This window comes from Bombus huntii, chromosome 1 (genome assembly GCF_024542735.1).
Source record: "Bombus huntii isolate Logan2020A chromosome 1, iyBomHunt1.1, whole genome shotgun sequence".
Classification (NCBI taxonomy): Eukaryota; Metazoa; Arthropoda; class Insecta; order Hymenoptera; family Apidae; genus Bombus; species Bombus huntii.
In genome coordinates this window covers 8,833,401-8,858,931 of record NC_066238.1, presented here as the reverse complement: position 1 = coordinate 8,858,931, position 25,531 = coordinate 8,833,401, and the positions used below count along the sequence as shown (strand labels likewise).

Genomic DNA, 25,531 nt, shown 5'->3' with positions numbered 1-25,531 from the left:
AGAGACTACCGGTATCACCGTCGAAGATTCGCTGACAACGTCAACGCCAGCATCACCGAGGCTGGACGTTTTAATCGTTACTCGATCTCCAGCCGTGTTACACGTTCTCCGATTGCACGGATGCACGCGAAGTGGAGCAGGTCGCAAGCTTCCCATTTTGCTGCGCGCCAGAGCTCGTTAAGAACGAATTAATGGTGGTTGATCGCGGGAAAATTGATCGAACGGCGTTATGAAACCCGCCACGAGTTAACTGCGAACGATATCGTGTTCGGTTGCAAGTCCGGTTGGTTTAGCGTTTCTCGAAACGGACCGATGAATTCGTTGATACGCGAGTCCGTAGGTTAGATCGTTTGACCGGATAGAAAGACAGCCGATTCGTCGTGGAAACTATTACAAATTATTCCAACCGTTCGTCGAATTTTAGCAACTTCCGTAAGAACACGCGCATAATTTACTCGGCGTTATCTAAACACGCTAATAAACGATGTAACATTTCCATATTAATCGTGCGACTTTCTCTCAGAGCGAATTGTGTGTACGAAATATCCGAAACGTATCCGTTTAACCCGATATATCCGTGGCGCGCAGCCTCCAGGGAACCGAGGGACTTCCGTTAAACACACACCTGCCGACGCGATTGTTTCCGATTTACGAAACAATAAACGCCTCCGGTGGCACGTTCGACGCCGATAATCGGCGACAGGCAGAGCAACAACGGGAGAGCAGCTGCGCGAACGAACCACACCCAGAAAGAGAAAGAGAGAGAGAGAGGATGAAAGAGAGAAACCACCACCCTAAAAGGACTTTTCCAGCAGCGCAGCGGCGTGAAAAGCCAGAGGAGCAACTGCTAAGTCTAAAGGTCTTGGACGCGCGCTCCCCCCTTTTCATCCTCGGGAAGGTAAACCGAAAATCAAGCCCGTACATAATACCAAGGCGTCCTCATTAATTCCATATCAAACAGCACGGCTAAATAGATTAGCGGGTTGAGTGGCTTTCGCGCGGCGGAGCCTAAACAAACCCCCTGCGTGTGGAACGTCCCTATTCGACCGCATCAATCCATCCATCCATCCATCCATCCATCCATCCATCGCCTCGTTTCGATGGCTCCGTAACATATTGCCGAAAGGCAGGACCGCGCGTGCATTGTATTGGGACGAAAAACGTGACCCGCCGCGCATTATGGCACCGAGAGAGTGGCGTTAATGCGTGTCCCGGTTACGCCGTTCTGTCTGACGCTTCCAACTGCCTGGCAGTATAACACTGTGATGGTCAGGATCCACGCAGCCGTGGCTGGAAATCGCGTTTGACAGGAAGGACAAAAGTATCTCGATCGAACTCGATAAAACTCGATACGCGCGTTGGAATACTCGGTTCGCCAAATACACATCGTCCCTTCTCTCTTTTTGATCATGCCGCGTTTCGAGCTACGGTTTTGCTAATACGCGCACGCGCGAATTGTAAGCTACAGGGGCTTACACCGGTTGATATTTTAATCGCGGTCGCGATGATCGAGCGACGCTCTATTTCGCGATTTATTTGCCGGTATTTGTCAATCGTTTTTGCTACAGTACGAATCAATTTTTATGGAGTCTGGTAAGAATTGTGAAAAGAATTTTGGTCCGCTCATACGTATACATAATGGCGTAGGTTAAACCTTAACTTTCATGAAGCAGACTGTTCTATGCTTATTGTTGTAAAAGCGGCATCGTATCTTTCTGTGACAGAGAACGAAATCACGATCTAATCATAAAAGTTAAAGGGACATACTTTCAAAAATTTGAATACCTGACGAAATTCAAATTCCCTAAATCTTAGCATGCACCGCTATGTTTTTCATCCCGCCATAGGTATGCTTCTATGGACAAGATTCGGTACGCCTGTGTATCGGGTAAAAGACAGAAGGTCGCAGGAGCCGCAGGAAGAGTGCATCGGGGCGGCAGATATACTGCGAGGCGGCTGTTCTCACCGGGAATCGTAAGAATCCTGTGAGAGGTCCTCGAGAGAAAAGCAGAGGACGGGAAGAATGCGCTTCGGGGCTCGGGATCGGGCATGGGGTTAAACGACGAAGCGTGTTGGCGAGTGTCCGGAGCCACGGACCATAATTCAGTGCTACGGTCCGAGAGGAGAAGAAGAAGCGGCCGCCAGTTCCTGAGTTACTCCACGCGATCGCATCGAACGAGAGAAGTGAGAGCCCGTGTGCAGCACTCTCGCAACCGTGTACACAGAACCGGCAACTATATCACACCTTGGAGCTCGTAGTCGCCAGATTCGCCTGGCTCTCGCCGCCTTTAAAGTAGCGTTCAAGGTAGCCGTGTCGTGGCTATAGAGCTGGAGAGTTCGTCGAAGCTGGCTACCACGAAGAGCGACAATTATTCGCGCGCCGAGGGATCGATATATCGAGGCATTAGCCCGATAGGATGGCTCGTTTGTTCCACGACGATGCTAATTGCTAGTGCCACGATTTCTCTCCGGGGCGCACGCAGCTCTTGGCCAAAGGAAAACGGAAGCTGCGACCACTGTCACGTATGGCAAGGATGCATTACGATACGATTACTGCACGACTCCAGCTACAGGTTCTATCGTAGCTGAACGTGTTGAGAACACGTGGAAAAAGAATTTTAGTGTTCGGTAGCTTGATGGCGACTAACATTTCTAGGTGTCAGCGCTGTAAATGTCTCGAACAAGGCAATTGGTAGCGTTAATAGTTTAGATAGAGGTGGAATGCCATAGTCGAGTTAAATCGCACGTAAGATTATCTACGAATTCTATAGAACGTCCTGTAGTAACGGAGCTTGTCCGATACCGTATATTTTCAATACTACGATAGTAGACTGTCAGACGATTATATTGAAGTAAAAAAGAGAGACAATTCTTCTAACGCGTCCTATGATACTGCAAAAGAATCGGGTTATTCTAACAAGTCCCCTGATACCAAAACCACCAAGTATATATTTTCAGAAATTATCTGTATCGGCGTGAAATCACGCGAACGGGACGCAGCGGAACGGGAATGGTAAAAGAGGAGTTCGCGGAAGGCCCGAGATATCGGATGACACCTTGTGCGCGGCTTTGCAGAAAATTCTTCGCGATTCCGCTCATGGACAATGCCATTCTAAGCTCGGCATACCTGTGTCGGCGGGCCCCACGAAAAAGCGATATATCGTGCACGCGGGGCTGCGTAGACACTCGGATGGATGATCGATGGACGTCCGATCTCGGCTATGGAAAAAACTGGAAGTCCTCGGGTGGAAACGGTCGTCGAGAGAATGCTTGGCTACGCGATCGAGAGAAGGGCCTAGCAAACCAGTACATACACTCTACTCGGCTCTCCTCCTTCCTCTCCCAGCTCCGTGCACATGGCCACGGGAGATCAGCCCTCGGTATACACGCGTTTTATGACGCGATTTATATGCACAATGTAACAGTCGCGTCGACGTGGGAACACGTAACGTCGCGATCTCGTGTCGTTCCTTTCTTCTGCTCGCCCCGACAAGAACTGTCCCTTCTCTTGGTTCCGCGGCGAGGAAAGATCATCGGGGACCGGGTCCGAAGGAAAGACACGCGATCGCGATGGTAGATTGACCAATGGCTTTTTTTGGCGGTGCACGCGGCGTGAGGATCGTCTCGCACCGCGCCGTGGCGAGGAACAGCAGCGCGGACGTGGCGCGCTCCTTCGAATTTATTGCGTATCCATATTCAGCGGGCAGATGGTTCGCTTTAACACGTTCATCGTCGCCATTCGTTGTTTCCGTGGAACGAGTACAGAGTGGGGCGGAAGCGTGGAAAAAGGGAAAAAGCAGAGGAAGGGAAGATGCTTGAACGAACGTGTCTCTCCGATATAAGCACGTTTCATCGATCGTTCTTTGAAAAACGTAGCACGCGATGCCGAGCCGCATATAACCGCCTCGGCGACTAATCGCATAGCAGAAAAAATTCGAGACCGCTGAGTGTGTTTTAAGAAATCGCGAGCACGCTGGCTGAGCAATCCTATTCGCGTGGAAAAAGCTAAAGAGCGAGAATACGAGTAGAAAGCGCGCGTTAGAACGAAGAATCGGATAGCGAGGATGAGCACACGGTACATAGAGGACCGATGCGCAGGAGCTGGATTCAGCAACGAACTACGTCGTGTTTCCACGATTTATAGATCCGAAAAGAGAATCGGTTATCCTGTGGACACAGATGCGCCGCTGTTTGCACACGAAGCATTTGTCACGCGTGTCCTGGCGAGAGAAAAGGGACCGGTCGAGAGATGATGCCCTCTTTGCAACGAGGCCCAACCGAGTCAATATTGACTCCAGGCCAGATTGATGGACCTTCTTCGCGTGTGTGTTTAGGCCTCGCAGCACTTACTTATGTTCCCACCCTGTTCTCGTTAGTCCCTGTTTAGTTCGCCCCTTGCTGTTTCGTTCGATCGTTCCGGGAAACCTACGTAAGATGCAAGATAGTAATGTACAGTAGGTTAACGTTGTCATAATTTTGATAGTTATTCTCGATTGAATGAGGACATGTTTGGTTAAGATTCGATTGAAATATTTGAAGTACATATGGAGAGAATCGTTTGAAACAGACAGAAACCAAACTGATCAACTTTATAAAGACTAATTGTTTGGTTAAATACGTATCCTGGTACTAAAATTGATTGTGATCGCACGTCTAATAAATGCACTTCCTGTAGATTGTTCGTGGAATTCTGAAATTTCGATTGTACCAAACCGAGTGTAACTTTAGAGTTCATTAAGAAACGCTTCGTAGAAAGTGCGATTATTTTATCAATAATCCGATCGCGTTTCGTTCGAACCGATTTCTGAGAACATCGATCCGCGAATTTTATTTATCGGCGTGCGTTTCGTATTATTATCGAACAAAACTTCCGCTTTGCTCCCGCTTTGCAATGGGGGCAGAATGAAAACACTAACCATTCATAATTACACCGAATTCGTCGATCACACCTCATTGACCAAAACGTTTGCGAAACCTTCAAACGGGTAAACACGTAACGAACAGCGCTCACGTACTTTCTTAGAATTCGATCCGCCAATTTCACTAATGAACGATGAAAAACCAATATTCGTGACAAAAATTATTTCAAAATATCGAAACTCGAAATGAAACAAATAGTCAATACATAAAACACGAGCAATCGTAAAATCGAGACATAAACAGGACAAAAAGAGAGCCAATGTTCTTTTCTGAAAGCTCGCAAAGAAAGAACTTTTGAAATTCTCAAAATCGAACGATACGACACGAAAACTTCTGTAACCTAAAAGATGTGCCGATCCGTAGTGAAAGACGAAATCCCTGGGGAATCCCAGGAAAATCGTGGCACATCGAAAAGACAGGAAACCTGGTCGGTTTTGGTTCCTAGGACCCCGAATGTAAACGAAATCTGATAAACCGTGAAATCGTTCGTTCTCACGGGGTTTCACTGTGGCCGCATGTGCTGCGCGGTATCCGGTTAAATTAATTCGCTGCTCGTTACTAATCGGTACGCTCCTTCACACTCGTGGCTCTCGTATATAAGACGGTTGACTGGAGGAACGTTATCAAAACGTAAGATCGAGGCAAGGGGTTGCGAACGAACGGAGAGACAATCATGGTTCCCGAGCACGGAAGAAGGTTAAAGGGCGACGAGAAAGATTTGCACGCGTTTCGACAAAAGCGAGCAGACGAGGAACGAGCGGTCTTTGGTTCTGGACTCTCCGCAGGATCGCCATCTGACACCTAAGTTTCGCCGTAATGCGATTAACAGCGTGAGTGGCGTTATCAAAAGAGAACTCGCAACGATACAATAGCGCATCCGGCGTCATTTGCTAACACTGTCAGCCGAACGATACCGGTATACATCCGTCTCTACGCATTGTCGCACGATACTTTCGTCCTCGTTGGCATGATCGTATTCTCCGTGCCGGTATACCTAGGCACCTCGATCTCTATTAAACATACACACACGTAGTCGAGCCAGGCTATTAAGCGATACCGAGGCTTATCGCTCGGAAAAAAGTTACTTTGTAATCTCAAAGCAACGTGTTAGATGTTGCGTTGCGAGAAACAAAACTCGAAACTCGAGCTCGAGACACTCTTCCTGCGACTAGTCTGTGATCTGTTTTTCACGCCTCGCTTTCGATCCTGTCTCCTTCTCTAGCGAAGACCGAATCGAGTCTTGTCTTTGTGCAGAGTCAGAGTTATGTGGTATCAATAGGACGCCGACAGGTCGAGCCGCGGGTACCAACCGCCAACACTAGAGGGCTACGACGACAACGAGTCTGTCTGTCTAACTCGCTAGCGGTCGAATATACGAGCGATCGATATAAATACCGCACCTAGGCGAGACTCTCCCTCTACGTCTAAGGCAGGGACTTCCGGACATAGCTCGAAACCCCAGGGAGGCGAACAAGTGGTGGCAAAGGGACACGAGGACCCCAGATTCGTTTCGCTTACAAGTTCAGTACGAGTCAGTACAAGCTCAGTATGCAAATATGTAGCGAATATGCTCGGCACGACCACGGGCGTTAAAAAAGTAGATTAGTTTGTAAGTTGGTAACGCTTGAGTAGCTTGGAAGAACACTCGTACGGAGCGCGACTCGTACTGAGCTTGTAAGCGAAACGAATCTGGGGTCCTCGTGTGTTCCTTTGCCACCACTTGTTCTCGCCTCCCTCGGGTTTCGAGCTATGTCCGGTAGTCCCTGCCTTAGACGTAGAGGGAGTCTCGCCTAGGTGCGGTATTTATATCAATCGCTCGTATATTCGACCGCTAGCGAGTTATACAGACAGACTCGTTGTCGTAGCCCTCTAGTGTTGGCGGTTGGTACCCGCGGCCGACCTGTCGGCGTCCTATTGATATCGATCCGCCACAGTTATCTAAATGTATACCTCGATAAGGAAATTTTTTTTTTATTTGCTTGTATAGTGTAGGTTTACCCTATGAAAGGTGTGGATTTTTTATCTTCGAGATATAGTTACACGTTTATTAATAATACTAGTTACGATTTCTTAATACATTGTTAGATATTCTTTGTTTGTGTATAAGTTCCTTCAACGATGACGAAGAACCAATGACATTAGGTAGAGCACATATTATAACAATCTCTTTGACTTCACTTTACTTCTGAAGAGAATTTTGCGTTTTTTAAGAAAAAAATGGAAGCACTATTCCAAAGGAGGTACACAGTCTGCACCTAAACGTCTCTAACAACATCAATTACCAGGAAATCTACTCTGTTCTCGAGAGCGAGTTTCGCGTACTTCGACTAACAACCACGTGGCTATTCCACCATACAAGTTACTAGCTGGCAAGGGAAAAAATTCGTCCCAACACGAATTGGAACTGACTGCAATGTTCGCGGACTGCTAAGGGTTAAACGATCTCGGAATACAGAGAGACAGACGGGGAAACCGCTGAAACAGGAAAGTCACGGGACACCGAATTCGTAATGGTTCGTTTACAAGCAGCCCCGCGGAATTTATTGCACTGCACGCGATACACACACACACACACACATACGCAGAGATCGGTGGTCGCGAACCAATGATTTATACCGTGAGAAAGATTAGGCATTCGCGACTGAACCCTTCTTTCGCGCGGGTACCACTACCGTTACACGCGCGTGGAAAACGTGTGCTCACGTCTCTGCTTGGATAAAATAGCAACGACTCCTGTAACGACAATTTCAATAAATTATCCAGCTGCCGCGCGCGCGAACGATCAGAGATCTGCGGCGCGTCTCGCCTTCCCTCGAACGCTTCCAACACCGATTACACACCGATCTTTCTACCTCAGAACTTAGCATTCTCTCTCTTTGGCTTCCGTAGAATCTGCATCGACGTCTCCCATCCCCGAGCAACGAGAAATCCATGGAACGACGTTTCTCTCAGTAAAAACTGATCGAACATTTGCGTCCTCACGGAAGGAGGATCCCATTGTTCGATGGACGTTCTTAGACCGGGAAGATTCTGTCGGTGGATTTTCATCGGTAACAGGGTTTCTCTGGTAAGGATGTTTCATTATAGGTAGGTTTCTGCGGTTCATTCGACCGAATTATTTTACAGTAACGTCGATGCAGTGATAGGGTTTTTTGTTTTCAAGAGATAAAGTTAGGATGAAGAGAAGTACGAGAGGCTTCGATATTGATGAACTCACACATAGTTGGGGAAGGGATTGGTGTTTTCGTATCCGGGAATCATTAAGTTGTCAAGACTCTATCCTTCATGGGCGAAGTTTGTAAGTGGGGCTAGTCTTCACGACGGGGAGAGGTGTTTTTCGAGATTAAATGGAGAGACACACAGTTAGAAATATATAATCTCTCTGTTTCGTTCGTAAGATTTCCACTGAACGCTTTCTTTGTACGACAAATGGTACGTCTAGTTTTCCTCGAATCCTTCAATCACTATAGAAAAAAGAAATATGTACAAATATCGCTATATTTAATATATGCTTTTTTATGCGATACAACTTATTCCAGCTAAAACGAGATAAAGTGTATGAGTAACGTTAACCTCGTATGCATTACTCGAATAATAACCGTGCATGTTTGATCCGCGAAGGTTTGATTCTCGACTCTTTATCTGCCGATTCTACGTAGCAGTATCGACAGCAGCGGAATCGAAGCGGAAGAAAGAGGCTAGCAGATTTCATAAGACTAATCGCGAACGATAAAGCCTGGCTGATTTATCGGCGACGACAATTGGACCGCTATGTCGAAATGTAACCGGAGCGCCGGAAGTCTCAGGCGCATGGTGACCGTCAACCAGCAACAATGTTCCTGTCACAACGCCGCGCGCACGGCTCCTTGCACGCGTTCAACACACGCAGCTCTATATATGCGATTGTATGCGTGTAACTGCACGGGCACCGTGCATTTATTCCAAAGGAGATCAGTGTAGGGGTGTGACAGGGGGCTGTTAGTTGGAAAGACGGTCGCGAAACTCGGGCTGAATGAATTCGAAGTAAGAAAGAATGATTAAGAAAAAAGATAGAAGAGGAAGAAAAAAGAGAATTTAAAGGCGAAGAAAATAAACGACGGTGGCTAAAAAGAGAACTAAATAAAAAAAAGGTGAAAAAGAGGAAAGTTGGTGGCAAGATAGTGGGCAAGGGAGAAAAAAGAAGGGAAGAAAGCAAAAGAAAAACGGGTGCAAAACGCGTGAGAGCGTGTGCTCGAATGAATGAATAGAAGAATCCGTGGAAAGGAGAGAAAAAGGAGGGCAGAAGTGGGTGGGAGAGAGAAAGGGGTAACAACGATCGGAAGGAACAAGAGACAGGACTTGAAAGAAAGGAAAGGAGAGGAGAGAGAGAAGAACCAGCATGCGAGAGTGAATGAATGCAATGAGGCAACAGCGAAGCACCAAGAGACGGAGAAAAGAAGTGAAAGAGCAAGGAAGAGAGGAAGAAGGAGAGCGCGAACGTGCAAGAGAGTGAGGGCGGAGGATCTGAGTCAGCTCGATTGGATCGAGTAGCGTCGAGTCAGCGAGCGAAACAGCGCTAACTGCCGGGCGCAAACTACTACCGGAGATCGTATCTATATAGCAACGTATCGTGCTGCGGCACATCTCGCTGCCAACTTGCAATAATATGGCCATTCATAATTTTTACGCGACCAGCGTCATTCAGGAATTCTAGTCGCGACCACTTCGTGATCGTCGTCCATCGTCATACGCTCTGCCCGTGTGGAACCGCATTCCGGTAGAGGCTGGAAACGCGGCCGAATTTTCTTCCCTCGCCACTCGCCACCACCCCGCGCTTCAATATCACGCGGATTACGCAGGCCTCGCAATTCCGCGAATTCCACGGCAACTCGATTTATAATTCGAGTCGTGGAGAAGGGCGGTCACGAGAAGCGGCCACGAAGGTAATTTCGTGGCGAGCTTGCGCTAATAATCGCGCTCAACGCTTTTTGTAGCTTCGTCTACAAACGTGGACTATTACTGCTATCACGAATGCCGAAGACATTGTATGTGTGTTACAAAGATACGAAAAGCATATGGAATTTTAGAAGGACGGATACTGATAAGAACAGATAGAGACTTGCCAAAAAAAGAATGTACACGCCGCGAAGCTATATTTACGTAAATCCTGGACATATGTTCGGCTTGATATGTAAAAACCAAATGGAAAGTATGAAGGTAAACGTGTATAGGATGATTTATACTTACATATGGAATGTTATGTGTTAATGATTAGTGTTAAGGTAATATTTACACGTTAGTGTACATAGAAATGTTGCCTACGGATTATCTTATTTAAGAAAGTCTATAGTACCTTTTCTGCTGATTTTTATTTTCAACGCCCATAGGCAAACAAGATAACCTTCGATCAAAAGCTGTTCACACTAAAAGTTATTTCAACTTTGTATCATACTTGCAATCTTTGCTTATCTCAAAATCGAAATCGTCCGCGATACATACATGGAGAAATACAAAAATACACTCGTTCGGTCTTGATCTTGTCTGGAGTCACTTCGCTTTCGATATGTTCAGAGACAAAAATACACGACGGATTTAAGAAAGAGTGATACGACGGAAAGGATGGAAGTATCGTTACTTCAATTAGATTTAATGACACAGATTAGCGATATGAATTCATCACGTTCTAAATTTAATGCACGGTCGTCGTTGCTGCGAGACGAGATCTTCATTCTTCGAGGGTGAACCGCTCAGTGTTTTTCAGGCCAAAATTAAAGCCCGTTGCCATACCGAGGACATTCCTTTTTCTCGCCGTAAACACTAAACACGTTGCACTCATACGAGAACGAACGTGAAACATGTTCGTTGTCGTGAATGCTTCTTAACAAGTATTCCACCAGAGGTTTCAATCGAAGAGATCTAATCGAAACGATGGTGTAAGGTTAAGTAAGAATACGGAGTGATTTCTATCGTGATGAAGAAATTAAAATTGAACGGTTCAGTGTGATTTCGTCGAGACGAGTATCATCGGTTGAATATTAAGAAAGTACTCAACGATAGCCGATGTTGAACACGCCTGAATGTAGTTTGCAGTTATTAACGATCAGTTTACACGCTTCGCGTGTTGTACGTACTTACGGCTTGCAATTCCTTCGACGGGCGCAACGACTCGTTACGTCATCGACGTAGCGCAAATGTCAACCGATACGAAGCAGATATATCCACAATAAGAGAGCTAACTACAATTAACATCTTATTGTTTATTAGACGAACAGACCACGAAAAAAGGAAGAATATAGGAGATAAAAGGACAAAACTTGGCTTCATGAACGACGGAATATAAATGCAGCTTATCATTGATTTTTAGCTAGGTTGTGACATAATTATGATAAAATGTCGCACACGCTCTTCGAGAAAGTGGCGTTCGATGATTCAACGGCTCTCTCTCTCTCTCTCTCTCTCTCTAATTATTATGGTATAACAAATGATGTGCGCTAAGCGACGCTATGATTAACTTGTAAAGATGACGGGCAACGGGAATCGGAAAGAAAAGTATGTCAACGATAAAACAACAACCGTGACTAAAGTGCTTGCTTGTTTATTTAACTGTGTTATAAGTGGAGTAATACTCATAGATAATAAACCATTAATTTTTATCGGCACTTAAACAATGTGATACGCAAACGATTCCACTATATGCTTCGTGCCTTGTTTACAGAAGGCATTATCGATTGCTATTTTGAATTGTTGGTCACGTGAAAAATTGCCACCTTTCAAACACGTTATTTTAGTCTACTAGACAAAGCGTGTCCGGTAGAAACACGGTTAACCACTTTCGTCTACAAAGTAGTAGTATAACAATTTTGTACAAACCCGCGAAGATGATTAAGCTTTTTAAACGTTACGTAATAAACTAATTTATGCAGAAAATAAAAATGTACAGAAAAAGTATATTTTAAGCATGTAGACAAAATTTCCAACTTAATTTTTAAACTTAAACACGATTTCCAGTACACAAATGTAAGACTATAAGAACATTTCTTATATTCTATAAATTATGTAGAAGTAATAACATACTTTAAGGAACGTTAATGATGGAAAAAGGGGCGTTCGAATCGTCATTTCAAAGACGCGTTGCAGCCATACCAACAGCGTAGATATCGCGGCAAAAAGGTCGTTCATGGTAAAAAGCTCGTTCATGGTAAGACGAGATAATTATTCTAGCCGGGCGCAAGCTCTTCGATCATTTCGGAACGTTGCTTTAGGCGTGGCAACACATGTTCTCAGCTCGGCGCTATGCACAGTGCATAGGTATGCAACGTACACCTATATGCAACATGTCAGGACACGTGGTACCGAATCTCTCAGGCTTGCCAACGGCTATCCATTTTCGCAACGAACAAGATCCCACGCTACAAATTATCCGTTGCGGTCATGCAACCGAAATGAATCGGTGCGGCGACTAATTGTTAGGCTTTCGACTTGAAATTTTTATGGATAACTCATTACTGATGATATAATTGGACGACATAAACAAGTTGGAAAATTGTAAACGCGTGATATATCATACATGCCACGTATGAAGTTTGTATGTTTCGCAGGGTGTGATTTTATGACAGCGCCATCTCTAAATCTCATGTTTTATCCATAATGCCTATATGTATATAGACTTTGTAATTTCAAAGTTAATAAGATATAACGATTAATCTAAATGGTAATTTTTGAAAGCTTATAACGTCTTTAATCTATGTAATCAATTCAGGTGGACAAGATTAAACTTAACTGAATATATTAAGAAATTGCTCTCGTGGCACACAAAATTCGAGCGCCATATTACACTTAAAATTTCAGCAGCGCCACCACTAAATTATGTTCTCTATGATATTCAATTCGCTTGTTAATTCTTCCTATTTTATATCTTCAAAACTCCTATAACGTAACGTTATTGTAATATTATTACTTTAATATTAGTTCTAAAAGTATTTCATACACTAATGGCTACAGAAATCATAACAAGCCATTTTTAGTATACGACAAACACATTAAATACATCGGGGAAATCCCAAAGATTAAAGAAGTTGAAAATGTATCACGTGCAATTTCGTTAATAGCCTCTTCCAACGAAATCAAGCAACAGTCGTAACTCGGGGGAACGAAGAAAGCAGCTTCCTCGACAGCTCGTAAAAGCGCGTCCGCAACGGCAGGGACGATATCCGCTTTCGCGGTGAATAGTCAACAGCATAAACGATTCATTCGCTGGTTAGCTTGGCATATGCGAAGTCACACACGAGAAGGAACAGATAGTCACAAATAGGTGAGGCTTTTGACCGTTGAATACATTTGACTTTCAAACGGTTGAAATTATATCCGGATTCGTACATCTACCGACCGAACGACAACTACATATCATGATGGTTCTAGAATTGTGTACTTTGCGTTTCTTCCGATATCGAACGTTTAACGTTGAAATATGCGCGCACTTGTCACGGATATTTCAATACCGAGTTTTGTTTCCCCAGTTATCGTAGTCACATGTAGATACAGCTAATGTTTCCTTTATTCTGCTCTTGTATAAGACCATTTTTTCCAAGACCAAGGAAATTGATTTCTAAGTGCTTCATTGCTCAGAACTTTATGAACAAAAAGGTACTTGAGGTAAATTATGCTGAATTTAAACATATACATAACATAACGACTGGATATAATGAGCTTCCTTTTTTTGTTGTAAGAGAACCTTCAAACATGATAGAAGCAAAAAGATTCTTTTAATAGTTTCGTGATAAAACGATTAGATGTGAATGACGTCACAGATAACGAAAGAAATCTATGTTGTTCCCTGTTTTTTAACATAATGCGCATGAATAAAGGGATAGATAAACATGTTTTGATCAGTTTGTCTAGCATCTATCTTTCCTATTATAACGCCACAACGTATAAATATGCAAATTCCTGTGTGTACACTTTGTATTCCTACTTTTATAAGACTCGTTTGCTCGATTAAATCAAAACTTGATACAGTTTCCTTGAATGATATCGACAATGAGGCAACGAAGTTCACAAATCAGACGATTGAGTTCAGTTACAACGCGCTGATTAATGTCATCGAAAGACATCGATTCGAAAGTACATCCATCACTATCGTAATCGTGTCACTCGACGCAATCGTAAAACTATCCTGGTAAACGATAGATTTCGAATGAAAAAAGCGAATAAGCACGAAAAGTGGAGGACTCACCTGTAGATTTGGTGATCCTCGAAAAGAGAACTGTGACATGATGTGTCGGCCACTCAGGGCCGTGATGGTCGGGCGCCGCTACGCGATCATCCTTTCAGACTGTGGCATCTGTTGCAGTCTCACCAAGTCACTCGAAACAACTATCACTTTTGCTTTTTTCTTTTCTCCGTGTATCCCTTCTTAACTTCTTTCTTTTCACCACGTGGCACGCGACGAGAAAGAAATAGAGTTGTACAGATATAGTCACAAATGACAAAACAGCGCAAAAAGCGGAGAGAAATTTTTCACTATAGATACGTAACTCGCGCGTGTTTTATTGCACTGTCTAGTACCAAACTGTACTCAACCCTGAAAGCGGTCTTCAGTCGTATACACTCGCACTGTCACAGACGCAGGCACCAGAGAGGCAGGGACCAGTTTTCCGAGCTTCGACCGCAACGCAGTCGTGTAGATGACACTGTTGGTTTCGGGACTCGTTCACGACTAGCACAGACCGATGACAACCGTAAGTCAACGAGAACAGTTCACACTAGCCACCGTGTACGATCGAGATCGAAAAATAAGGATCGTTTTGTCCAGGTAATAGAGACGATGTTTCACGAGCAGAAAACGGTAAACCATAAACTAATTACAACAGTATTAACACGGTACTTGAATGCGGGTATTATACGCGCCGGTGGATGATTCGCTCGTGTAGCTAACTCACGTCGTTGATCCGATCGACGCGCCAGCTATGATCGGTCGCGACTATCCTCCGAATCGTCGTTTCTTTTCGACGGAATCCAGTCCTCCGCTCAGCGGTTAGGAAGGCGGAGGTACATAAGTGTGAGTGCGAAGAAGAAAACGTGATATAGAAAGAGAGGAAATGAGAAAGCGAGACGGAATAGAGGGAGGAGCGAGCGAGAGGAAGCGCTAGAGGGACGGACAAGAGGCGAAACGAGAGATAGAGAGGGAGAGAGTGGTAGGTCGAGAACTCGAGCGATGGTGACGGAGAGACGTTCGTGAAAAAGGAAAGGTGAGGTTCGACTTGTTCGCGCACACCGCTCTCCTTTTTTTCTTCTCTTGCTCGTAGAATACGTCCACACGGCGGATTGTTTCGCACCCCGTGTAGTGATGTCACGGAACAGCTTGTATTTTCTTTTTTTTTTTTTTTTTTTGTTAATCGAAAATTCGTCGATACGAATTTTCTTAATTCACAGATTGTACAGTACCACGAAATCCATGCGCGCACTCTAAACAAGTAACTACAAACTGGCGCGGCTCACACGTGTATAATGCCCCGGCACTTCTGTCTTCTCCTCTGCGTGATCCGCGTGCGTGTGCGTCTACACGCGTGTGTATGTATATGTTTTCACTGTTTAGAGGGGGTACAAGGAGGGCGCGTGTCCATGCGACGACTCTTCCCTCTCTCCTTTCGAACTTGGCGGAAACTTCTTTTGCGCGCGCTACAAAGGATAATGATTCGATCAACGATAAGTATCTCGATTATCCGTTGAGTTCAATCCACACGCGCACTTTTTTTAAATCGGCACTGACATCTGATTTTGATCGGTAATCACCGAAAACGTAAATAGGTGATGGTAAATCCAGCGGTGGTTTATAAGTAGTGCGTTCGTCGAAGGAGCGAACAACGCAATCGAAATCCGTAAGTTCTGGTATCCTCGTTCCCCGAGATGACGGTTGATCGCGGTGTAGGAGGAGGCGGCGGTACAGTGACGGTGGCGCTGGCGATAACGATGGTAGTGTGCCGATGGTGGTGGTGGTAGTGACGAGAAACGGTCGGCTCGACAGTGGTGGTGGCAGAGTCGTCGCCGTAGTTCTTTTCCTTCCATGGAAAGGGGGACGATTTTTGCGAGATGGTTTGCCCTCGGTGAGACGGGTGGGAGGGTCCAGGCCGGCACGCCGCGCGGTGTAGTGGGGGAGCTGGTGCCACCTCTGCTGGTGGCTGATGATGCCACTACCGGCACCTCGAACCCACGCGAATTCGTACCGCACTCTACTAGTAGGCCGAGTGTTCTGTGTACTTCTCTTCTCTCCGAGTCAGGTCGGCATCTTCGTAGATCGGGCACGGAGCCGTACACCAGCGGTTAGCGTCGGCAAACGCGACAATAAAATATGGTGAGTCGCCCGTGGGGCCAGCTAACGCGCTCCCTGCCTACCCCCTCTCACTTCGTTACCCGTTCTTCCCTCTCTTTCTCTCCTTTTCCTCTTTCTGTTTCTCGGTCTCTCTCTTTCTCAACACGTTCCGATCTCTTCTTCTCCCTCGATCGCACGCTCCTCGTCCCTCGTGACGCCCCACCGTCGCCGCTTTCTTCCCTCTTCGTTCGGCTTTCGTTTTGTGGAGGGGATGGGTGCTCGAGTCAGAGGGGGCGCAACCGGCCGAGATGCTGCCGTTGCCACCGTGTTGGGCTCTGGTGGGGTCAAGGGAGAGGTAGGTTGCGCTAGGAGGGGCGAGAAGAGGAGGCAGAAACTACACGACAATTTTAGTTCGATAGATCCTGAAGTTTAGCCTCGGCGGCGCTGCTTTACTTGCCGCTGACTTCTTCCCGGTAGTTTGTTCGCTGCCCTCTCTCCCGTTGCTGTTCGCTTCTCCACCTCTTTCTTGGACACGACCGCACACTCTGACGTTTCCCCACCACCACCACTACCACTACGATATTCCCACTCTATTTCTTTCTCTTTCTATCTCTTCTCCTTCACCGCGGCGATCGTCAACTACTTGGTGTCCCCTCGCTACACCACTGGCCCCCACCTCCTGAGATCCTTCCTCTTGCTCCACACACAACGCGACACTTGACTACACAACTTTTCTCTCTTTCTGTCCAACTTTGACTTCGCGTTTGCTTTTCACTTCGATCCAACACCGTCGCGACGTCTCTCTCGCTCGACACTTATACAGTGAAAGGCACGATCACCAGCTGACGAACGTATTACACGAGCACGTTTACGCGGCATAAACGCGTACCGGCAGTTTAATGCGCCGATGATGCGTGGATGTCCCATCGCGCGTTTCACCACCAATTCTCATCGGTTTTAGAAAGTCCTGCGATGACAAACGACGCGCTCGCTATTGATCCTCGAGATTTCAAATTCTTTTCACGTAGCCACGGTTGAATTTAAAAACTGATTCACGTCGAACGACAAGTTCGGTCGACTATCGCCATCCGAATCGGGCGATTGGTCCGTGGCCGTTGTACGCGAGTGCGGCAACGTGCCGATGATCACTAACAATATACAAGTTGACAACGGCGAGCGACGGATACGATGACGACAACGACGACTTCGGCCGTGGCATCGCGAAAGTGTGTTTTGCGCAGTTCTTTCAAGGGAACTCGCCTCCTCGCGCTTACTTGTCGCCCTCCTGGCGCGACCGCCGATCAAAGGGGCGGGTAGGGGCGGCTGTAGGTGGTGGATCGCGAGCATAGAGGTTGCGGGGGAGGACATTCGCTAGAACGGGTGGGGACAGTCGAAGGGGCCGATGTGGTTCGCGGGGTGGGTAAAAAGGTGCACTGACATTTTTCGCCGGCCGGCAGATTGCCGATATACACACCTACCTACGAGAGTACCTGCCAGCGAAGATATTTTTGTCGTTTCGTGGTGAAACTCACACGCTCGCGCTTACCCCTCTCGCTTAAACGAATCTCTGTAGTGGTGTTCGACGGTGTATAGGAGAAAGAGAGAGAGAGGAAACTGGATAAATCGTCCCCTTCCACACTTCTTTCGTCTCCCCTCTAATACACCGCGGTGGGTGCGGAGCTCGGCTTTTTTCCCCTCCGTGGGCGCGGACTAACCTTGCCCCGCCTTTATCACCTTTCCCTACCCCCTCTATATTCGAAGCTACTCGTACTACCACCAAATCGTGCCACTGCCTTTCTCATCACCCCGCAGTGTGCGCAGCACGTTGAGCTACTACTTCGCGCTCTTGCTCGCCACGGCGACGTCGACGGAGGAACACATTGCGGAACAGAGAGATTCCGCAAGCTGGAGCGAGATAGAAGCATACGGTGAGGCACACCGAGACGTGAAACATTAGTGTACCGTTTGTTAACACCGCGGTCTACACATAGCCGCGCGCAACTCTCACTCCTCTCCTCATGGTTCCTCCGTACCCTTCTACCGGTGACTTCAAGAGGCCGCTACTATGCGTATACGCTTTGTAAGCTCGTGTGCAAGTGTATGAGTCAATATACGCGAGTGTCATTCCAGTGTGTGTCGTAGAAGGTATGCTCCTGCTCAAGGGATTTTCTCTCTTTGTTTTACTCGCAAGTCTTCCACTCCCGTCTCTCTCTCCCGCTCTTTGACTCCACCTTAAACTCCCCTTGCCTGATCAGTTTCTATCCCTACAACGGTGACTTTCCGAGAATGCGACACCGAATTTGTCGACGGCACAGAACGTCGACGTTCCGCTACGACTACGCCCAAGCTAAGCCGCTGACCGATGTCGTCGCACATCGATTTTGGATTTCCCGTCTCTGTGCGTGTGTTACGAGGATCAACCGTGCGTCTTCGGAATCGGGAATTAAGGAGCCAACAGGGAGTAATAGTGGCTTTGTATCGTGTTCCTCTCGCCATACTCTATACAAGTTACCGATAAATCGAATTACCGATGTAGCCGCCAGTGTCACGAAATTCTCGGCAAAGGACCGTTTTTAAATCGTGTGTTATCACTGCATCACCATTGACTAATAAACCTTGAATTATTTATCGCGCGACCGTCGTAAATCATATCTTTTGAAAAATTCTGTCGCATCTCACTGTTTATGCAACGTTTTCCTTTTCTTTTCGCGTGTGTTAATTCGTAAGAGGAATATCGATTACAAAATGGAATTAATCGTAATGGAGCAATTTGTAGCGAGTCAATCTACAAACGGTGGTATACCGTTGGGGGTGTTTTATTATGACTGTGCGCACTATAGGTGTCTCCGCGCTTTGAATTACTAATGCCGTGGATCAACCAACACGTTTAGCTGTAGTGAGATGAGACAGTTAACTGTAGCGCGAGACAAGGCATTAACATGTTAATGCGTCCTACTCTATAGTCTATAGTCTAGCACAGTACGTACATGCAATTCATGTTAAATGCATTGGCCCTACGCATTGTTACGCTTCAACTAATGATTCGCATTTTGCCGTGAATTTGAATGTAAATGAAAGGAAAGATGATACGGTTTAACGTTACATATACACATGCCACCTTATGCAGAATGGACTCGTGGCGTTTTGAAGAGTTGTGTGTTTGCAATTCTAAGCTTGTATAAGTGTTAATAAATTATGGAAGAAATAATTAAAGTAATGTATAAAAATCCTATTCTCTGATGCGACGCACGCTAACATCCCGTATTTACATAAGTCATTCATATTTATTATATGTAATATACATTTTCTTATCGTAATTAAATTCTTCCAAGATATTATTAAATAATTTATGCAGAGCTAAAAATAAAAATACGAACTGTTAATCAGATTGTGTAATAAAAGCACATTATTGTAAGCACAGATTGTAACAATACATTTAAACATAGTTATCATGTTCTTTATCACGGGATTTCCCTAGAATACGAAAACATAGGTTAAGATAACGTACGGTAAGCGATACACGCTGTAATAAAGATTCTTAAGTGAAGCCCGTAAGTTCAGGCATACAATAACTATTATATGCAAGCGTACGTCTTCTTTATCTGTTACTTTGAAAATGCATAAAAACTGTCACGACTACGGTCTATAATTATAGATCATGCATGATACGAGGAGCACACGTAATGCCTAGTGAAAGTTCATCCGATGTATAGATTCAACCGTTCGTTGAATCCACAATTATTCGCACGATACATGTTGCAACCACGTTTGAAACGTTTATCTAATATATCCAAACGTTGCAATTCCTCTAAATTACCCTCAAAGCTTATCTGATTCGACAACGCGCGCGTGCCACACGTAATTCGATTTGCTCGTGTTCTATACGATTCCTTCGATAACACCGTGTATGGCAATATCCTCATGCATTTGCGTTGCTTCAAACGTCAAAGCCAGTGGCTAGAATCTAGATTCAACACGAGTTTCGAATCGACACCTGGACGTTTCGTTTGTCGTCGCCGTCGATGTTGAATTTCCAGTAACTCACCAACGTCTCTCCAGTTGACATCGTATTGTCGCTGTCGAACTCATTGCATGCAAGCAAGTTTCATAGCACCTCGAAGACGGTACTATCGAATCAATTGCGGTGTTTTCTTGCACAAAATCGAAAGAAAACCATTGAAAAGAGACTTCGGTGCGCAAGATCGACGGTCAAGAAGCTCGAAGTTGTACGACCAGTCCGAAGTGGTTGGCGACCAGTCACGGGCAAGGTCGACGAAAGCTGCTGCACAGGTGGCAGCACGACTCGACAAAGGACGGTTATAGACCCTCCTCGTTGGTACCGTGGCATCGTTGCCAACGAGAAAAGTGGGGGTTTGCTTCGGGCTATTAGGTGGGGGGGTTTCCCTTTCCACTTTCCACGCGACCACCCCTCTTGCTATTCGTCCTTCTCGCACCTAAAGGGACGGCAGGGGTGCCATGTATACTTTCGACAATGTGTGCAGCAACGGTTGTCACCGTGTTGAATACCCGCACTTCGACAGGTTCCACGAGTGAGACGTTTCTAACGCTAGACCGCGGTGCAACGAGGAAAGAATCATGGACGGGTTCAGCCTGCACTCGGTAGAGTGCGCTTCGGTTGCATTTTTGAATTCAATCTTCCACCTTTCTCTCGAATGCACGAATTCTTCTCTGGAATGCGATGGATATTGGCATGGATTCAATCTGATGCTCCTATTAAGACGAAATCCTATGATCCTTGTAATCCATGATTCATGGAGGTAAGCTTGAAACAAGTGATTATTTCAATTTTGTATACATATATTGTATACATATACATGTAACAAGTCTTTATTTTCTTGAGACTCGACTGAAAGTCTTTTTCACATTATTACAACATGTATTGTAATTATTACACGCTTGTCTTAAATATTTTTCACATAATGACTCGTAAATCGTGATAACCATCGCTGCCAACTTCTACGATATTATATAATCCTATAATAAGTAATTTTCAAGCCACGTCTCAAACTTTCTTGATCGTTTCTTTTCAATTAAAACTGTTTGTCCATCAAAGTATCATATCCATATCGGGACCTTATGCGCGGCTGCTCATAAATCAAAGACGCTAAGGGATAAAGGCAGCTAGGGCACGAAAAGCCTTGGAAGCAAAGCGAAGTGTACTACTTATGGAGTGAAGTGGATAGGAAGCCCGGTATAAACTTGAGTGATTAATCTTGCCGGATTGATAACGCTCCCCCTCGGTCGTACCCTCGTGCTCCCATAAATTACGTTATAAGGAGGCTCGGGATAATTAATACCGCCTCCCGTACATAAGCACGCCGTTGTTGGGCGTAGTTGACACAAGGTGATCTGCGACGGTGTTTCCACGGCGTCATTGTCCGCGATCACTTCGCCATGAAATCCATCGCGTGAATTCTGCCGGGATTCGAACGGATTGCGCGATCTTGTTACCTACAAGATATCGCCAGTCATTGCTGCTATTTATTGTCGCTGGAACGTGGCACTCTATCACGAGTAATTCCGAAGTTATTAATGAAATTACGGTTACTATGCCTTTGATTATGTCTAAACGATGACAATGCTGTACGAATATTGTTTAAAATTACTATCAATAAGAATGATAATAAATACTATATTGATTTTTAAATGTGTAAATGGGGAAATGCAAAGATTGAAATTGTAACTTTACTAAAGATTTCTTCTATTATTGCTTGAATTATGATTGACAGTTGCTGAGAGATTCTTTAATTTCCTTTTCAGCTTACATAACGTTTTGAAGTTTGCTTTCGTTTTCTAACGTTCAAGCGAAAGAACTAAAATAGAAACATTTTTTGTCATCCGTTTGCCGATCCCGATTCAGCAACACTTCGAGTGACATAAGTAAAAATACCTGGTACCTGATAAGGGTCAGCTAGAATGAGTGGCATGTCTCATGATCGTCGGAGCCATCGACGATCACGCTGGCGTTATCAATGACGGACGGAGTGCACGTCCATGTTTCAACGCAAATCAAACAACGAATCGACCGATAGGCGATATCTTCAAAGGATTTCGGCCGACCCTTTGTCAACCTATCACTGATAAATCTGAAATCTGGTCCGTGTAAATATGTCTGTAGTTCGGCACGTCACAGGTCGATTGTGTTTCATGCAGAAGGCAACCGCAACAATCGCGAATTGTTAAACATTCACAACTTATCGTGACCATCCCTAGCTTTCATGCGAACTACAAGTTTAAAAGCTGAAACGAATCGAAAGGAAATGAATCATCGAGTGGATTAACTCTGAACGAATTTCCACGAAGTGCCCGAACAAATTCGGGTTAGCTAGTGGTCAGAAACGCTTCGATGTATCAGATCAGCGTCGATATATGTTTTTTCGTCCGACGTCGCGATGTTCGTTCATCGGGAAAAGTGAGCTCGTATCTCATCGAGCGGCAACATGAAAGATTGTTCGCAGTAGAAAAGTTAACCGGATTCGTATGTGTTCCGTTCCAATCCTATACACTACCGCGAGCTGAGTAGTCCATAAACAGCGTGATCGTTGCCATCCGCACATAGGACGCGCATGTAACTGTGAGAAGAATCCAACTGGCGGGAGAGAAGGTGAAAAGGGAGAGACCAGGGCTAGATCAGCGGTACGACCACCCTATAAAGGGAAGAGAGAAACGATGCCGGCGTTCATTAATTAAACGAAGCGTGAGATTCCCAACCCTCTTCGAACTGGTCTTTTCTTTGCTCCACCTCCTGCTTTGTTCCAAACCGGCCAACCCCCGCGGACGATCAGAAGGAGCCGCTCGCGGCCGATCATCTGCCAGAAAGTCGATCGACCGATTCGTAAATCTATTCCGAAGCCCCTTTTTACCCCTCTATCGTTAAACTGTTGGGACGGATCAAATGGATGGGATAAAGGATCGACGGATAGTTTGTGTAAGGAATACAGATGAAATAAATTTTCCTTCAGACATTTGGTTAATCGACCTACTTCTATAGCCATATTAGGTGTAATTGTAATCGATGCTCTAGCAAACGATGTTTCAGAAAGAGAGAGATACGATTCTCGAATCTTCAAGCAGAATCGAATCAATCCATTGTACTTTATATTGGTCTTTCAAATATATCAAGTGTATGTACTTCATTCAAGCAGTAAATTTAGGACAATGACACACAAGTGTAGCGCGTGCTCGTCGTAGAATTACGAGCCGCTTGGGCACGCCACGTCGACGATTCATCATTTATCATGGACAGCTTCGACTTTCTTCCGAATTTGGCTGATGGATTGTGATTTAGACGGCAAATGACAAGTCCGTAACCGCGGGCCGGATTCACCGAAAGCGCCTCGTCTAAAACACAGCGTGTTTTTCTTCGACAAGAGGGTGGTTTCTCTGAACTGGTTTCTGGATTATTGCACGACAACCAAAGAACGTTGTTCTCTTATCGGTAGACGTTCAATTATGGAGCTGTGCAGCTCTCTGAAAACTTCCTGCTGACTCCGAGCTGATAAAAAGCATGATCGATGCACAGGTACCTCGTCAGAAGGGCAACGAAGACGAGGAAACTATCGCTCGAGTGACGAAACCTTTCTACGGGACGAGAGAGATGGCTCGACCTCAACAATAATCGATGCGGATCGTCAACATCCGGCGAAACGAGCTTGAAATTCAGTGTCTGTCCGAGTTAATGGCGTACGTATTTATCGCGATCGAAATCGACAGAGCGTGGAAGGCAAGGGTAGGCGGAGAGGAACGAAAGGCGGGTCAGGCTAATCGACGAGCACTCGAATGTCGATAATCGCGTTTCGAGCACGGTGCACCCCTTATCTGCGGATATATTGACGGCACGCAGTGCTGCGAGCAACGCGTTCCCGCTTGCTTTCCTCTTTTTTTCATTTTTCCATGGTGTTAAGTGACTCAAACCGTTCGCCTGCCACGGTATGCACCGTTACGTCGTTAATGACGGCACTTTGCCTTAACAATGTAATGTCCCAGGACCGATAACGATGGCCATACGCGATATCATTTTCACTTCGACATGGGGTTCCCGCGATAGAACCGATTCGTTTTTATTTCGCTGGCGATCACGCGTATGCGCTTGTACGTATGCTTTTACGCGCGTACACACGCCTTTATAGAAAATACGATAAAGCGTTGCTTTATCAGTCGAAGACGTTCGTTTAGATGGACCGTAATTATTTTGCGAGATAGTTTGCGCAAGGAGAACTAGCGACGTTGAAAAACTCGTTGACGAGAATTAAATACAGCTAGTTTCAAACATAAAAACGTATGTAACTGGTTCAGAGTTAGAAAATTGTTAACATTGGTTATAGAGGACATGTTTTTTTTTCTTTTTTACATAATATATACATAACGAGGGAAACTCTGCAATTATATAACGTGTTAGATATATGCTCGACTACAATGACCGAGTGCTCCAAGGAAACGATAACACGGCTTTTAACGTGAATTATGCATACGCTACTTATTAAAAGCAGTCTTTTATCTAGGAACGAGTGTGATGCCGTGTACGAGAATTAGCGAGGATAGTTTGGTTGCAAATTACATCGACGTTGACAGCGACGTATTTCTTTCAATTCAACCTTGTATTTCGAAACGCGCAACCTTTTGATATCTTGTATCTTATCTGGAAACGTCGTCATCACGTGAAATATTTGCCGATGCGATCCGCTAATTATTTCGTCGTTGGGAACACAGCGGGTGTCTTCCGCGAATCGGTGTAATTAACTGTTTAATCGGTTACAATTAAAAAGAGATTAATAAACTCGCGGTAGGGAGTATTCGTTTCTCCGGCAATTAATTTCGCGGCAGTCAAGATGTTATATATACAACGGCGATGAAAACGCAGAAAACGGGAAGATAACCTTATGCAGCGATAATTATTAAGTCAAATAAGTTTCTTGATATTAACCGCGGCAGGAGACGATTAACGTTATGCGAAGCGTTTTAGTGCGTTTTAAGCGTACGTACGAACTTCGCCGGCATAACGTGTGCTATGCCACAATTATCTCTCTACGATCTTTATAAATAATCAAAGCAATTAAATAGCTACATCGCGCGGCGTGTCGACGCATCAGGATCCCGGCGATGAGAGACAGGTGCGCTACCGTTCTCGTTCCACTCGCTATTAAACGGTAATTAAAGGTAATTGCGTGAGTTTGCATCCGCTCGATAACAAAGTAACAATCGCTTCCTGTTGTAACCTCGAACCATGAGTGGGGCTGTGTACCGGTAAACGCCGAACCGCTTTCCCGTTCTATCTGAAAAACTATAACGTTTTGCTCTCCACTT

At 45.3% G+C, this 25,531-nt stretch overlaps 1 protein-coding gene across 1 annotated transcript in view; it reads right to left on the bottom strand.

The window, feature by feature from the left end:
* Nucleotides 1–19,594, bottom strand: part of LOC126872699 (iroquois-class homeodomain protein IRX-6-like) — a 37,506-nt gene extending 17,912 nt beyond the window's left edge. Inside the window, exon 1 of the mRNA XM_050632814.1 lies at nt 14,132–19,594. Coding sequence (XP_050488771.1) covers nt 14,132–14,170 — 39 coding nt within the window. The 5' untranslated portion in view covers nt 14,171–19,594. The remainder of the gene's footprint in view (nt 1–14,131) is intronic.
* Nucleotides 19,595–25,531: the final 5,937 nt, after the last annotated feature.